Below are 16124 nucleotides of genomic sequence, written 5' to 3' on the forward strand. Positions count from 1 at the left end.
CACCACATGGTGTAGGTCCCTCAGGTGGGACGTTTATGATCAATTATCTGGTCTCACTGGTGTTAATGACAATGCTTTTCTTCTCATAACATTCAACTAAGTGTGCCACCTAAAAGGTACTCTATATTGCCAAAAGTATTTACTCATCTGCCTTCTCATGTATATGAACTTGAGTGATGGATGTACCCTACCTCATATCCTATGGCAGCTGGGATAGGCTCGAGCCCTCCCACAAAAACTTGCTCATCCGTGTCTCTGTGGGCCTTGCTTTGTACACTGGTGCGCAGTTATGGAAAGGAGCATCCCCAACTGTTCCCACAAAGTCGGAGTATGAAATTGTCAAAAATCTCTTGGTATGCTGAAACATTAAGGGTTCCTTTCACTGGAACTAAGGGGCTGAACCCAACTCCTGAAAAACGACCCAACACCATGATTACATTTGCAAACATAGCAAATGTTTGAAAAAGCAGTCTGCATGCCTGGGTGCTTGATTTTATACACCTATGAAAATGAAAGTGACTGGATCACCTGAATTCAGTGATCCAATGGATGAGTGAATGCTTTTGGCACTATAATGCACATATGATCTATATTATGAAAATATTGAGATTTGAAATTGTTATATTTTGAATGATTACAACTATACAACTATCAGCCTCTTCAGCATCAGTTAGCGCTGCACTGAACTTTATAAAATGATCTTGATGGAAGCATTTTAATAAGGTTCCTGCAGGAGCCCCTCAAGCATTAATAGAGGTTCCTCCAGTAACCTTTTTACTTTTCCTAAATTGAGCTATTAAAGGTTCCGTAAGAAAACTACAAGGTGAACAAGGTTCTTTGAATAACCCCAAATTCCTTGAGATTATCCGAATTCTGAGGGAGTGCTGCGCTTAATGAGTCAAACATTCATCTTTTTTCCAGTTATACCATAACACAGGTGTAGTGAGGAGAAGAAAACAAGGTGTATGTTGTGAAGCTAAAGCTAAAGCAAGGAGTGTGATATCCTTCTGCAGCATATCCTTATGATTTCTGCCATTGTTTGTATTCTGCATTGCAGCCACTGTCACTGACTAGTGTCCTAAAAAAATACAAAGTAATTACTGATACTCAACTTTGCCGGTGATGCAGTACTGTTTATTGATACCACACGATTAAATGCATACAAGAGTAACTTTTGTTAATTTATATAATTTAATCATAATTGTTATCAGGAAATTCAGTAGTGACTCCAACATAAGCATTTCCATTTTTACAGTGACATAAATGTACAGGAACTTTCAAATCAATCAAAAAGGAGTCAAGTCAAACACACTTCACATCTCTGTCACACTAACGCACACACACACACACACACACACACACACACACACACACACACACACACACACACACACACACAAAGGACAAACACAGTGTTCTTTGATTCAAGATAACTTTTTCCACATGTCAATCAGATAATCCAGTCCTTCCTGTAGACCATCAACCAGCAGGCAAACTTTACCCGAAAAAATGCTCTTATTTGACTTCTTCAGCTTCTGACCATTCTTTTCTGTAAAATAAAGATCCATTTCCTTAGTAAAAGCTTGAAGTAATTTCTCAGATGACGTCCCACCTGGTTGTGCAGCTCTCCCCCCATGAATGTCTGTGTTGCTTTTTCCATCACACAATATGTATAACATCCTCACCGCATCCAGATGAGCGCCTGCATTCTCTAACCTAGCAATGCCGTGCCTTCGCAGCTCCATCACTGTGAAGATAATGTAATCTAGACAGCGTTCCAGATCAGCGACGCCTTCCATGTAGTCATTTACCAGTTTCTCAACTGCCGTCCTCGTCACCGTCTTCTTGCTGACTATAGCGGCGTGAGCGCCCATACCTCCAGCGGATGCAATCATGCCAGCGCCGACGGCTGTCGCAATCAGCGAGGCACCCATGGTCACCGGAGCTAGGACGATCCCCACCACTGCAGCTACCCCTCCCACAGAAGCCGTGGTCCCTCCGGCAATACCCATGTTTTTGTTGTTCTTCTTGATCTTGTTTAGCTTCTCACTGATGGATTTGAAATCTCTGATGATCTTCTGCAGGTCTTCTTTTCGTTTACTCATTAGAAGATTGTAGAGACGCCAAGCCTTTGCAACATTCATGGATCTCTGACTGATTGAGCTGCAAAGAGCAGTGACAGAAGAGACATAAAGTTGTAGCTCATGTAATTAGGTACACAACAGCTTATCTCGCTGACTTCCATCATCACGCTTATGCAGATTTTCATGTTTTTGGTTACCTCTTTTCATCCTCTTTGCTGACACCGTAGAGTGACAAAGATGAATCAGAGGACGCTGAAATGATTGCACAGAAATGAAAACGATAAACTTGACCTAACAATGTAATAATGCTCTGTGTTACCCGGGCTCATTTTTCACAAATCTTTTTCATGTTTTTTACATTAATTACTACTTTTTGGAATAAAAGAAAGAATAAAAATGCCCTTTTTCAAGGAAATTATGAAACTAATTTTTCCCTTACTTATCATTCTGTTGAACCAGGTCAATAGCCCGTTGAGGTCCTGAGGAAAACAGATCATTTTTATATGAAAATCACTCGCTGACGAGGGAAAGATCACATTGTACTAAATCACAGTTAGATAAAAGATCAAGTAGACTTTACAAGAAAACCCTGATATTTGTCATGCATTTGTCTGCAAACACCAACTTGTCATTTGTAAAAACAATGAACTGACTTACATCCATGTCCTTTTTACCATAACAGTAACCAAAAGACAACTTTAATACATGTGTATATTATAAAGTGTGTGTGTCGTATAACTGCAGAGTGCGCTGTCTCTCTCACCAACTCATCTGAATCATCCTGAAGGATCTCGAGGTACTGAGGTGTCTCAGAGTGCACTGATCCTCCAGACACTGAATGTGATGATGGTGGGTTCAGTGGAAGCTGTGGTGGTCTGTTCTGTAATGGACATAATATTTTGGTTGTCAGCTTTCCTATAACAGGAATACTCCAGTTCAGGTAAATAAAATAAGCCATTTCCATAGGTGGAAATTGTTATAATCAACTTCAAGATCATTATTATTCCCATGAGTTTCACAGGGGACTCTGCTGCGGAAATTTTCCAGCTGTGAAAGCCGCTTGGCTCTCGCAGTTGTGTTATTGCTAGTCACAGACATGGTACACAGAGGAGAAATCCAATCCAACTGATTTTTCCTCTTATGTCGGGGTTTATACATTTATGTCACTGATGTTATACAATGGGTCCAAATTAGGGAGATAAGTAGGTGTAGTCCCAAAAAGGTTGATTCTGTTCATCTGGACTTAGCGTGGGAGAAACCTTTTGTTTTTAAGAAGATTTTATATATACTACTAGATATAAAATCCAAGTGCCTTCGTCTTAAAATGACTTGGTGTTCAGGACTGGCAGGCCTTTCAACAGTACAGATCATGAAAGAAAACCCACTTCTTCAAAGAGGCCAGTTGCTTGAAAAAGAATTTGTGGCTTATGAAATTCAATAAAACACTGTGACTTCATAGCATGATGAAACACAGAGATATTTTTTAAAAGTGATCAGCTGGTAGCTCAACGTACAGACTTGAAACTTGGACAAGTTGTCATGTTCCTGGGTCTGTTGACCCAGCGTTTTAAGTTTTAGTTTATTTGGATGTTGTTTATGTTTAAGTTCATTAGATTAGCGAAGTTCATTTGGTTATTAGACTCCTTGTGTTTTCTTCCCCTGTATTTAAGTTTCCCTCACCCTTTGTGTTTCATGCTGCGTGTCTTATGTTAACAAGTTTGTATTATCATGTCTGTCTCATGTTTCCTGTTTTATTTTGAAGGAGTCGTGTGTTCTTTGTTCATTGTATTTAGTTTCACTTCCCTTGTCCTGTCATTAGGCTCATGTCAGTCAGCTGTTCCTCCATGTGTTCCCACTTCCCCTAATCACCTCCTGTGTATTTAAGTCCTCTGTTTTCAGTGTGTTATTGTCAGGTCGTCTGTTGTCCACGCCATGTTTCTAAATTTCTTGTCTAGGTTTTTCTTGTTGTTTGATTAGATTTCCCAGTTTAGGTTTGTGTTAATTTTGCTTCAGTTTGCCTTGCCCTTTGTTTGTACCTTTTTTTTTACCAGCCATATTAAACGGCTCGCTTTTTGTTAACATTTCGAGTTCTGTTCCCTGTTCCTTGGAGTCTGCGTTTTGGGTCCTTTTGTCAATCCCTACAGTCTGCCCTCGCCAGACTGTGACACAAGTTAATCAGTGGACCGTCACCAGCTGTTGTGACAAATTTCAGAAATTTTCATTCACAAAAAAATATGTGAGCTGCTATGGACCTGCATGATAGAGCAGGAGGGAGATAATGTAAAAACATATAAACACTGTGTAGCATTAGTTTGTGAAACCAGACAGAAGTCTGTATCCATATTGCATGACTTTTAATGTGCAGTTTACCCGTGTACTGTAGTTGTTTCCAGTGACGTTCAGTGATTCTTGAGAACGAGCCTGTGAGACAGGAGTTAGATGCGTGGAGCCTGCAGGGGAAGGTGGGGACTGACATTCTGGCTTGTTCTAGTCACACACAAAAAGTTAACATTAGACAAATATTTAATATAATACTATTTTAACTAGAGAGAGTCAGGTCCTATTTATGTCCTCTTATTGTAATACTTATTTAGCTCCAGCTTAGAAAATATTACAATTCACATTCAGATGTCTCAGAGACGTCTGTCTTTACATTTATGACCTGAGGGAAATATTTTGTTGAGCATGGAGCACTTACCTCGTATCTCTGACTTGCTGAAAACTGTGTTTCATAATATTGGGGGGGACTTTGAAAAAGATGAGGCCGAGGAGGGGGAGGAGGAGGCTGTTTAATATGCAGATCTGGATTCTGTGGCAAAAAAATAAAGTGCAAATTACACATTTATTTAGCATTTAGCCAGAAGCAGATCTTTCAACAGATTAATCCTCCAAAGACAAAACCAAATCCAGAAAAGGGAATAAAAACAGAACTAATGGAAATAAAAAAGCATTTTTCCAAAGGAATAAATGGAACAGGTTGGATCAGGAAGTCATTTCTGAAATCAGTGGCATGTTAGGTTTTTTACAGACAAGAAATATTTTATTACTAATCTTAATGCTTAAAAATAATCCCAAAAATTCCCTTTGAGGGTTGACCTTGTCTTTATTATCTGTCATTCCATCTCTTAATGATGAGCGCATGCTTTTCTGCACTGTTAATTGCTGTGATGGCGTGCATCCAAGTACCAACTCTCATACCCGTGAAGGCGAAGAGTTTCTCCCTGAGATAGTGCTGCTGCTGGGGGATTCCTGGAGATGAGATGAAAAGAAAAGTTTATTAGTCCGGTTTGTGGTCTGAGAATCAACGACCTACTTCCTCTCAAGTTGTAGTTGCATGATGTGCTTGAGTATGAACAAAAATCTGAGTGTAGTCCAACATTTTATAGAGCTGAGTATTCCTGCTGTTTACTGCTGGGTTGGACCAACATTACCACAATATTACTAAAACTCATATTATCTCGATTATAGTTGCAAGCAACAGTGAATAGCCAGGCAGTTTAGCCGGTCAAAGTTGACGTGGCAACTGTAGCCAGTGATCAAGAAACAAAGTTTTGTGGCAAGAGATGTAAACAGTTGCTGAAATATAATCTCATTTCCTGTGTGAGGGTGTCTCCACCTTATTCATTCGAATTTAGTCAAACTGAAACTCGTTTGCTTCAAAAGGGATGTGCATAAATACAGGTCCGGCTTTGACTAGCTTTGGCTGGTAGCTCAAGATACTGACACGAAACTTGGAGAAATTATTCAGGGGACGGTCGCCAGCTGTTGTGCCAAATTTGAAGAAATTATTCAGGGGACGGTCGCCAGCTGTTGTGCCAAAAATGTTCCCATACATTTAATGGGCTGCCGTAGAGTTGCATGGGGGAGCAGGAGGGAGATGAAGAACAGATCTATAAACCGGTGAAAACGCTGTTTGCTTGTATAGGTTCAGAGAAGCTCAGAGAAGAAGCTTTGTCTGTAGTGCATCACTTTAAGTTTGCGGTTTAGTTTGCTTACTTACGTTTGGCGATTCCTGAGAAAGAGCTGGCAAAACAGGAGTTAGATGTGTGGAGCCTGCAGAGGAAGGCCTGGATTGATGATCTGATGTGTTCTTAAAAAAAAGAAAGAAAGAAAGAAAGAAAGAAAGAAAGAAAGAAAGAAAGAAAGAAAGAAAGAAAGAAAGAAAGAAAGAAAGAAAGAAAGAAAGAAAGAAAGAAAATGAAAATGCATAATACTATTTGATTCAACAAAGATTCAGGTTCCGTGTATGTATTTTTGTTCCAATAACAACTTAACTCCAGCTTAGAAAATAATATATTGCACATTCAGATGTTGAAGAGAAGTCTGACTCTACGTTTATGACCTGAGGGAAATATCTTGTTGAGCATGGAGCACTTACCTCGTATCCTTGACTCGCTGAAGACTGTGTTTCATAATATTGGGGGGGACTTTGAAAACGATGAGGCCGAGGAGGGGGAGGAGGAGGCTGTTTAATATGCAGATCTGGATTCTGTGGCAGAAAAATAAATTATACATTATGCAAATTATACATGTAGCATTTAGCAATAAAATTCAAACAATTTTCTGGACTGGCAGGAATATCAAAGTCAGTCAGATCATTTAAATTAAAAAGATACACTCTCCACAAACTCCAAATTTCATCACAGGATACATCTACAAATAGAAAGTGATTATGTGGGAATGCTGTGGAAAAGCCATCGCTAGTGGGAAGAGCATTAGGAAAAAGGTTCAGGTTAAAAAATTAAGCTTCCAGTCATTGAGTCAGCTATGGATCATATCAGAGACGTATTGAAGAAGAGGACCTTTGAACAGGATAAACATTCAAAGAAATTACCAAATTCACAAAGGAATAGCGAGAAAAGGACTAAATGGAACAAAGGTTTGGCCTGATCAAATGCAGATTGTGTTCTCCATTAGTTATTCCTGTGACTTTCTGGATTCTTGTCACTAGTACAGAATGAATGTAAAAGTTAGGCTTGGCCGTGAGTTTAAAAAGTGAATACAACATATGGTCTGCATGTGGTGACTAATGTGGTTCCAAAAAGGCATGAAAATGTACAGAAATAGATGCTTGCTTGTTCAGTGACCTCATTAAACACCTCCCAGCTGAGTTTTTGGTCTTTACCAGCACTGCATGATATCTATCTTGATCAATTCTGGCCCCAGCTGGAGTAAAATAAAACTAGTGATTAATGTCACAATGGCTACACCTTTTTTTCTATATGGTCTGTGGTTTTAACACTGACCTGTTATATATAACACGTCAGCACAACTCTGAGAAGTTCACATTTAGTTTGTGTTTTTGTCTTATGTTCACAGAGCTTGTCTAACAACCATGAAAAGGCATTAGCTTCCTTGTCACAAAACCCTCAAGGACGCATTGTTCCCCAAGTATTCTTTCTAAAGATAAAAGTACTTTTCTACCATCACGGGTGAATGAGCATTTGAAGCGCTTTCTGCGATTGCTGGTTTTTCAGCATTTTTCTTAGTATCGGTTGGTGGTTTGGGAGCAGGACGAGCAGGCTGAGGCCTCTTATAGCCTGCAGGGGATCCACTGGAAGTCTGGTCACAAAAAAGAGGCAATGAATCAATACATACTTATTAGTATCTGCTATCTTTATGAGCCAATGTGTGATTAAGTGAAAAAAAAGAGCTCAACTTACCTCAGTAGGTGCTATGCTTCCAGCCTTATTGGAGAACTCAGCTTTGTTACTGGTGCTATTGGTTTGTTGATATAATTTCAACCTGGGCGCTGGTACAGGCTTGACTTTAATTTCTGGTTGAGCTTCATGTGTGTAATCAGGCTGTCAAAAATAGCAGGCAATTAGCATTTTGTTATCTGCTACCCCAGTGCCAAACATGCAGGGACGCTGTGTAAAATGCAAATAAAAGCAGAATGCAATGATTGAGAAATCTCATAAAGTCAAATTGTTTTCAAACTGTTTAAAACTGTTTAAACAGAGAAATATACCATTTTTAAGAAAAAAATTGCGCCATGTTTTTTACCAGCTCCTCTTCTTCATAAACATCTGCTAGACTTTTGGGAATGAAACGTTGTCTGACTGTAGGCAGGCAAGTTCACAACCAGGACTCTTCTACTACTAAGTCATGGTGCACTATTAGATGCAGTGTGTGGCTCAGCATTATCTGCTGAAATGTCATGGAAACTCTGGATGGGAGCATATGTTGCTCTAAAACCTGTGCATCCCGTTCAGCATCGACGCTGTCCTTCTAAACGTGCAGACTGCCAATGCCATAGGCACAAATGCAACCCATTAGAAATGCAGACTGTTGAACTGAGTGCTGATAACAAGGCGGATGGTTCTGTTCCTCTTTAGTCTGGGGAACACAGCATCCACGTTATCCATAAAGAATTCCAAATTTCTATTCGTCTGACCACAAAAAGGTTTTCCACTTTGCCTCAGAGAAGACAGCAGCATGATCGTTTGCCCTCTTGTGAATAAAATATGGGTTCACAAGATTTGCGAATCATTGCATTCTGTACAAGCAACAGTTTAATTACAAAAATATTGAGTTTAATTAAAGGAAAGCTGAAAGATTTGTTTATTCACATACAAGGCCTAAAATTCCATTTTTTATACCGCTATAAATGTTCAGAATTCTTCTAGAGAATAGATACAATGTTTAAATTAGAGGTGTGAACACCCAAAAAATAAAGACTCAGGAGGTTAATGTGAATCAGTTTTTACCAGTAAAGTGTCCGGGTCTTCGTAGATAGGCTGTTGGATTTCATCTGAGCTGGCTGACTCCATTGTGTCATTTGTCTTTCAGGGACTGGATGACTTTGGGGTTTAAAAGGTGACAGAAATGAAAAAAAACAAAAACTCATTCTTTTTGATAAGGGAAAAATAATGCCTATTTGTTTAGTTGATGTGTCAGGAAAACACAACTCATAATTAGATGTTACAAGAAATTCTTCTGTTAACCAGGAACTGCTAGGAAGGGATTTTTTAAACCTTTTTTTTTTTAAAGTTCAGTTTCTATACATTTTATTTCCTGACAATCTTTCAAAACCCTAACTTAATACCTTCCTTTCCCCAGTGCCACCTCTATAACATATAAGACTACACATGTGCATATGATAGTATGTGTCTGTCTATGGATTTTAGCAGCCATCATGGGCCAGTTATGCACTTAAGGCCCTCTCCTGGATTATTGGTTAGTTGATATCTCAGGAAAACACACTTATAAGAACAGCAGTGAACCACTAAAGGCCTTCATTCTAGATTTAGCGAGAATCTTAAAGACACGTGTCAAGATTAGAGATGAAAGAGTTTGTTATGTCATATTTTTAAGGACCTGATGTTCAGCCACACCTGACACTGCCGTTAATAATGGCATTAGACATTATTTTAGATGATTTTCTCTGACTTTATTAGCTCTGTTTCAGGCAAAGCTATTTTCAAGTCCAGTCTACTTGCAACTGGCCATCTTTACAGACAAATTGCAGCAAACAGCGGCTTTCCTGTAATTATTTTATAATAATCGATTAATAATGGATTGCATTTATATAGCGCTTTTCGGGACCTCTCAAAGCGCTTTACAATACCACTATTCATTCACTCTCACATTCACACACTGGTGAAGGCAAGCTACAGTTGTAGCCACAGCTGCCCTGGGGCAGACTGACAGAGGCGAGGCGAGGCTGTGGCTTGCATCGCTGATAAAAACGAATGTGTCTTTCCTAACAGAAGCCTTTACAGGAAGCGTGCGACACCTGTAAACACATCTGCAGTCTGGTTAAAAAGATGTGTGAAATCTTCTTTGAATGAACAATTATGTTCCAAAACATAATTGGAACATGGGATCCAGTTATGTTTTACTATATCTATTATATCTTACACTAAACTGAGTATTTAATTGTATAAGCTACAGCATATAGGTGATAGCTCTTCAACTCATGCTCAAACGCTTGGTGATGGTGACATTTTCTTTGCAATATTATGTAGCTTTTAGGCCTTTTAATATTCTATAATATTAATATTTTCTATAGAATATTCTTTTAATTCTATAAAAATAAAATAAATAAACACAAGAAAAGGCCATTCTTACCACCGTGCTCCCGTTTAGAAGGTAACTTTATCTGCTAGTCCTTGTATTTTCCTTCATGACTCCAGCGTGTTAAAGGATTTTAACACACTGGATGCTGTACTGGTAGCACCTGTCGCGCCACAGTGCCTGCTCCTCCCACCAGCATCATGATGGAGGCACAAATATGTGGGTGGATCCAGTTTCTAGACAGATGAAAAATTGGATAGTAACCTAAAGACAACTTTCATGTGTGTGTGTGTGTGTGTGTGTGTGTGTGTGTGTGTGTGTGTGTGTGGGCCATTTTAGTTTTTTTTTTTTTTCCATGTCTGTATACCTGTCAGTCGATAAGACACTTGTCCGTGTAGGGGATTTAATCTAAAACTTGTTTGACAGGCCAGGTGTGCACCTGCTTTCCAAACTGTTTGGGTCCAAACTGATACTAGTGAGGTGTACCTAATAAAGTGGTTGGTGTTCTGTGTTTCACTTTCTCTATTGAGTTGTCTCTGGATGAGGTCTCTTTGTCTCCTGCACATTTCCCTGCCTCCCCTGTTTTTTGGACTGTTCACCTTAGGATTCGTGTTTAGATCACAGATTACAGCTACTTCCATTTTGTTATATAATTATCTGTCATATGCCGTGCTGTTGGGCACTCTACACCACACATCATCACATCCCTGCCTATATAAACAGTAGGGATAAGTGTCTAATGCTACCCTTTTACTCCAATAATTACATGGATGTTTAATATATTTGAACATACCTAAAACAGTGTATCCAACCAACAATTTCAACTGTGAGGTAACAGTCTTAAGTGAAAACAAGCCAAAAGTGCAAAAGTGCAAATGTGCATATTCATATTTGAGTAGGGCTTTATATGGTGAGCTTCTAAAAGCAGCGGTCAGTCACTTGGACACTGTGGAATTACTTTCTAAAAGCAGCAGAAGAAAAAAAATCGAGTCCTTGTGGCTTGGGTAGGCCTACTTCCGTTTTTTATCAAAAACCACAGGCTCAATACTACTCGCCATGTCAAGCATTTGTAAAAACCAACTATCTTATAAACACCAGTGCCTTTACCAAAGATGCAACTGCAGCAAGAGCCCATGTTTTTGAAACTCAATTGACACACACATCTCTCTAACTCTATTTAGTCAGGTCTGTGTTTGAGGAGCCTCATCAAAAGCAGCCTTTCACCAACAGCCAGCAACAAACTGCATGTTTACAGAGTATTCACCGAGCTCTTTGCGGGACGTTTTCCATTATTTTAACACATCTGTGCAATGCGCAGTGACCACAGTAGAACTCGTGACCCGTCACACACCTAGTGCGCCTGTTTGTAGCTCTGAGTGACGGCTACACTCTTCAACCAATGGCAGCTTCCTTTTCATTATTGCCCTCCAACCGCGGAGCCGCAGAGCGGACAAAGCCGAGTGAGAGCGGATGTTATCGAAGTACTTTCACTCAGCTTTAGTGGGTCAGTTGAAGTAGACGGTTCCGCGTTTCTGCGTCCGTTAGCCTCGGAAATTAAGTGGACTTTTACTCTGGAGGTCAGAAATGAGTCGACTGCAGATACTTTGTGTGGCCGGGGTGCTGCTGCTAGCACAATGCACCGCCATCCTGAGGTAAATAACATTTATCTGCCAGTAGTGATGTCACTTGCGCGTGCTACTATTGCCGTCCGTCCCTCTGACTTTAAATAAGGATTCATGAATGCTCGCGTGCTGTTGTCCTTTCCGGTCTGAGGCAGCACCTGTCGCAGGTGTACTTAAAAATATTATTTACTGCCAGTTTTGTCCACTTGAGAGGCTTCAGTGTGAGAAGGGTTTCCGTGTGGACGGCACCAGGAAACTGCATCTTTGCGCGCGTGACTAAGGCGCGCATCCTTTAATTAAATCTTGTTTTGTTATGGCAGAGTTCCTCTTTATAAAACAAGGAGCCTGCGCCGCCTGATGAGCGATAATGGGTTGTCCGTGGATGAGCTGCGGGCTTTGGCGAAGAGCACCGGATCACCGGACAGCGCTCCATCCCCACAGCTGCCCGTGGAAAGGCTGACCAACTTCTTGGATGTATGTGTCACCTGCAGGACACTTCAGTTAAAAGTTACAAATTAACAGTTCATGCATGAGCGTAAATACACCTAATGTTAGTGTGCAGGTCTTATTCAGGGGTCAATCGCATATTTTAACCTGTGAGAGAGAGATTTTAAATTAAGTAAATATTAGACTTAAGCACCTGTGATAACACATGTTTTTCCCCCTTTTCTTCTTTGCCCTGTATTTGAAATAACTTGGGGGATGGGAAAAAAAAGTCTGAGATTAATGCTAAGATTAATTTTGTGCTGTTACTGTTATATTGGCAGTAACTCCTGCACGATCCTGCTTAACTTTGTCGGTACTGCATTGTTTCCCGGTTTTGTCTCCTCAGTCTCAGTACTATGGGATTATAAGTATTGGCACCCCACCACAGAACTTCACTGTGCTGTTTGACACTGGCTCCTCCAACCTGTGGGTCCCCTCCATTCACTGCTCCTTGTTGGATATTGCCTGCTGTGAGTTTGAATATTTATTTATTTGTTATTTTTGAAAAAAGGACTTCAGATTCAAAAGCTTTTAGTAACTTTAATGCCAAAGTTTGACGGGTTCTTTCTCTGCCCTGTGCACCACCTTTCCACAAGATTTTATGAAAATACACTGTGTGGTTTTTACATAGCACTCAACAGTCAGAGACAGAGTGCTATTGACTTACTGGAACCACATCCTCATTTAGATTTGACAGCATATGTGGTGGATAATGGCAGGGGCCTCTCAGGGGCCTGGGAGCAGCTCACTGGGCAGCTCCCCATGTATGCAGGAGTATGAAGTCCAACAAATCCATGAATTTTAAGTATGATTGATGGTTTTCTCTTATCAGGGTTTCATCACCGCTACAACTCAAAGAAGTCGAGCACATACGTCAAGAATGGCACAGAGTTCTCCATCCAGTATGGAAGGGGCAGCTTGTCTGGCTTCATCAGCGGGGACACTGTCACTGTGAGTTTGAGAAACACTCAGTCACTCTATCACTAAGCTCTTTGTTTGACTGCATTTCTCAGTTTTGGTGATCACACCATTCCTGGCATTCCTTCGAAGCATTTATTGTGTATTGACCATTCCCTCTTATTCCTTTGGCATGGATTGCAGGTTGCAGGTCTGTCTGTGCCTGGGCAGCAGTTTGGAGAAGCGGTGAAGCAGCCCGGGATCACGTTTGCAGTTGCGCGATTCGATGGGGTGCTGGGCATGGGCTACCCCTCAATATCTGTAGCTAATGTCGTGCCGGTGTTTGACACGGCCATGGCTGCCAAGTTACTCCCCCAGAACATTTTCTCTTTCTACATTAGCAGGTTGGTTTGCGATAAGATAGACACACAGGCCCTTGAATTGACAGTTTAGCCTTACACTGCTGTATTATTTAAACTGTGTAGAGAAGTCAGCTGTGAAAATGTGTTTGGTGTTTTTTGCTAACACGATGGGTGCTTTTTACTTTTACCTTCCACCAGAGACCCGACCGCAGAAGTAGGAGGGGAGCTGATGCTGGGAGGGACAGACCCGCAGTACTACACTGGAGACCTGCACTATGTTAATGTGACACGAAAGGCCTACTGGCAGATCGGGATGAACAGGTGAAAAGGAACCTGAGTGGCTTTGTTGAATAGTCCACATGACACATGACAGACTTTCTGTTCCCTGTTTGTCATGGATACTATCCGTGACGTCAAAGTGAGCGTGCATGCAGGAAAAAGCCATTTCAGATTAGATTAGGTTAGATTGTTATTATTCCTGCCTACAGAAATATATGTTTCCATAGTGTGGATCTGAGCACATTAAATGCATCAACGAAAAGTGGTATGGTATTCATTAAGTCAAAAGCAGCATAAAAGGGAGAAGAAGGGTGCAGGTGGGTAGCAACACAGCTTGCAGAGAGGCAGCAGCTGTGCGTAAGTTAAAGCAGTATAAGCAGTGTGACATATGTGAGATTTGTCAGTTGGATGTGTAGGCGGATGAAAGTTGGGTTTAAATGTGTGGTGAACAGCAGATAGCGAACATAAGCTCATGCCCCTTCTTTCTTGGTCCCACCATGCTGGTTCCCTCTTACCGTCCCCACAGAGTTGATGTTGGCAACCAGCTGACTCTTTGCAAAGCCGGTTGCCAGGCTATCGTTGACACAGGGACGTCCCTAATTGTGGGTCCTAAGGAGGAAGTCAAGGCACTGCAGAAAGCCATTGGAGCGATCCCCCTGCTCATGGGAGAGGTAAAGATGAGTGTGTAATTACAAGCCACCCACTGCATCTTTCCACCTTGATTTTTAACTTAATTTTGACATACATTTTCTGTCCCCTTCAGGCCATGATCGAGTGTAATAAGATTCCAACTCTCCCCGTTATCTCTTTCGACATTGGAGGAAAGACGTTCAACTTGACCGGAGAGGATTATGTCGTGAAGGTATTGACTTAAACCAATAAGAAGTGGTGTTTTTAAGTCATAATAAAATCTAATGACAGTTTTTGTAATTATTGCCCAAAAACTGTAAGAAACAATCATCAGTTGTCACATGTCCTTTAGTGGTAGTGAGGTCAAAGATGATGATTGCTGAGGGTAAGGAGTAAAATCTTTCCCCTTGTTTGCAGGAGTCTCAGCTGGGTGTGACTATCTGTCTGTCAGGCTTTATGGCCATGGATATCCCACCTCCTGCAGGACCCCTCTGGATCCTGGGAGATGTATTCATTGGGAAGTACTACACAGTGTTCGACAGGAATGCTGATCGCGTGGGGTTCGCCCCTACCAAGTAGACAATTAAACATTGTGTAAGATATACTGCACTTCTCCTTTTTAGCAGTAATTTCACTTTAAAAGTCCCGCAATGCAACATTTCATCGACAGTCTTGCTTTATTTGATTTGCAGAGATATTTGACATTTGCATGCAGAAATGAGGTTTTCATGAATCACCAAATGATTTGCAGTGAGCTGATAGGGACGCTACATTAATGACCACAAATCAAAGGAGTGATGTGAACAAAGGGACTACTACAACCCATTTCTTACACTTGTCTGTTTAAATACTTTTGATTTTTTTAGCTTTAACAGATCATATTTTATAGAATACTATGCAAACCTGTGCATTTCAATGTCTTTGGATGGTTTAAATTTGTGTGATTTTAAGTGTGCGACACCTTTTGTACACAAAAAGCACAACAATATGAACAAAAGTACTGGGCTACCTACACATTACTCCTGCAGGAGCAGCTGGAAATCCATGCCATGAAGTTCCCAACATACAATTTTGGTGCCCATGTTAACGCCAGCAGAGGTTTGGACCTCTACAGTTACGGAGCCAGGAGAGCAATTGCAACTTTAATGCTGTCAGTGACCCCATCCTATAATTTTATATGGTTTGACTCTTTGTGGCTTGTTTTCTGTGGTATCTAAACACTTCCACTTTGCAATACCGCTTATAACTGATTGTAGAATATTTAGGAGGAAAGAATTCCCCAGGCTGCCTTGTTGCAATGGTAGCCATCCTATTACAGCACCATGCTTTAAGGTGGGGCCCACTACTGTTGTCCATACAGTGTATATGAGGATTTGTGTAACATGCATTTTTGAATTTGATTACTGACTTTTGACAAAACAAAACTTTAAAATAAATAAATAAATATTTTGTCACTTTTTTGGGAGACGTGTTTATTAGTTTGTAACCCATCAGTGTGGAACCACAATATGCTTTAAGTCAAAAACAACAAGGCGCAGAATGTCATTTTCATTTTTAATGTAGTATACAAAGTGCTGCACTGTTCAATGTTGAGCTTGGGAAAAAAAAAAAAAAACAGCTGGGAAAAGTACATAGCATGCAACATGGTTTATGGCTAATATGCACTCCACAAGGTAGAGGTAGTGATCTACTTTGGGTTTTGTTTACGACATTACAAATGTGGCACAGTGACTCCCCTAGTTGTT

The 16124-nt window shown here is 40.6% G+C and overlaps 2 protein-coding genes across 3 annotated transcripts; one reads left to right on the plus strand and one right to left on the minus strand.

Annotated features, from left to right (window-relative positions):
* Positions 1-703: 703 nt before the first annotated feature.
* Positions 704-10543, minus strand: LOC146520432 (uncharacterized). Its single transcript, XM_085156794.1, has 13 exons — positions 10158-10543; positions 8795-8887; positions 7748-7888; positions 7509-7646; positions 6463-6573; positions 6085-6174; positions 5283-5333; positions 4783-4893; positions 4455-4571; positions 2848-2964; positions 2524-2563; positions 2282-2336; positions 704-2163 (listed from the first exon to the last, which is right to left on the minus strand). Exons 2-13 carry the CDS (start codon positions 8855-8857, stop codon positions 1425-1427), a joined length of 1773 nt encoding a protein of 590 aa, XP_085012920.1. The 5' UTR covers positions 8858-8887; positions 10158-10543; the 3' UTR covers positions 704-1424.
* Positions 2487-15836, plus strand: napsa (napsin A aspartic peptidase). 2 transcript variants are annotated; one of them, XM_085156788.1, is made up of 9 exons: positions 2487-2560; positions 12046-12199; positions 12558-12681; positions 13044-13162; positions 13313-13512; positions 13669-13791; positions 14276-14420; positions 14513-14611; positions 14797-15836. In XM_085156788.1, the coding sequence occupies exons 1-9, from the start codon at positions 2502-2504 to the stop codon at positions 14956-14958; spliced, it is 1185 nt and encodes a 394-aa protein (XP_085012914.1). In that variant the 5' UTR covers positions 2487-2501; the 3' UTR covers positions 14959-15836. The 2 variants fall into 2 exon arrangements, with proteins under 2 accessions (XP_085012914.1, XP_085012913.1); XM_085156787.1 differs by lacking the exon at positions 2487-2560 and adding an exon at positions 11546-11755.
* Positions 15837-16124: the final 288 nt, after the last annotated feature.

This window comes from Neolamprologus multifasciatus, chromosome 4 (assembly GCF_963576455.1).
Source record: "Neolamprologus multifasciatus chromosome 4, fNeoMul1.2, whole genome shotgun sequence".
Taxonomy (NCBI): Eukaryota; Metazoa; Chordata; class Actinopteri; order Cichliformes; family Cichlidae; genus Neolamprologus; species Neolamprologus multifasciatus.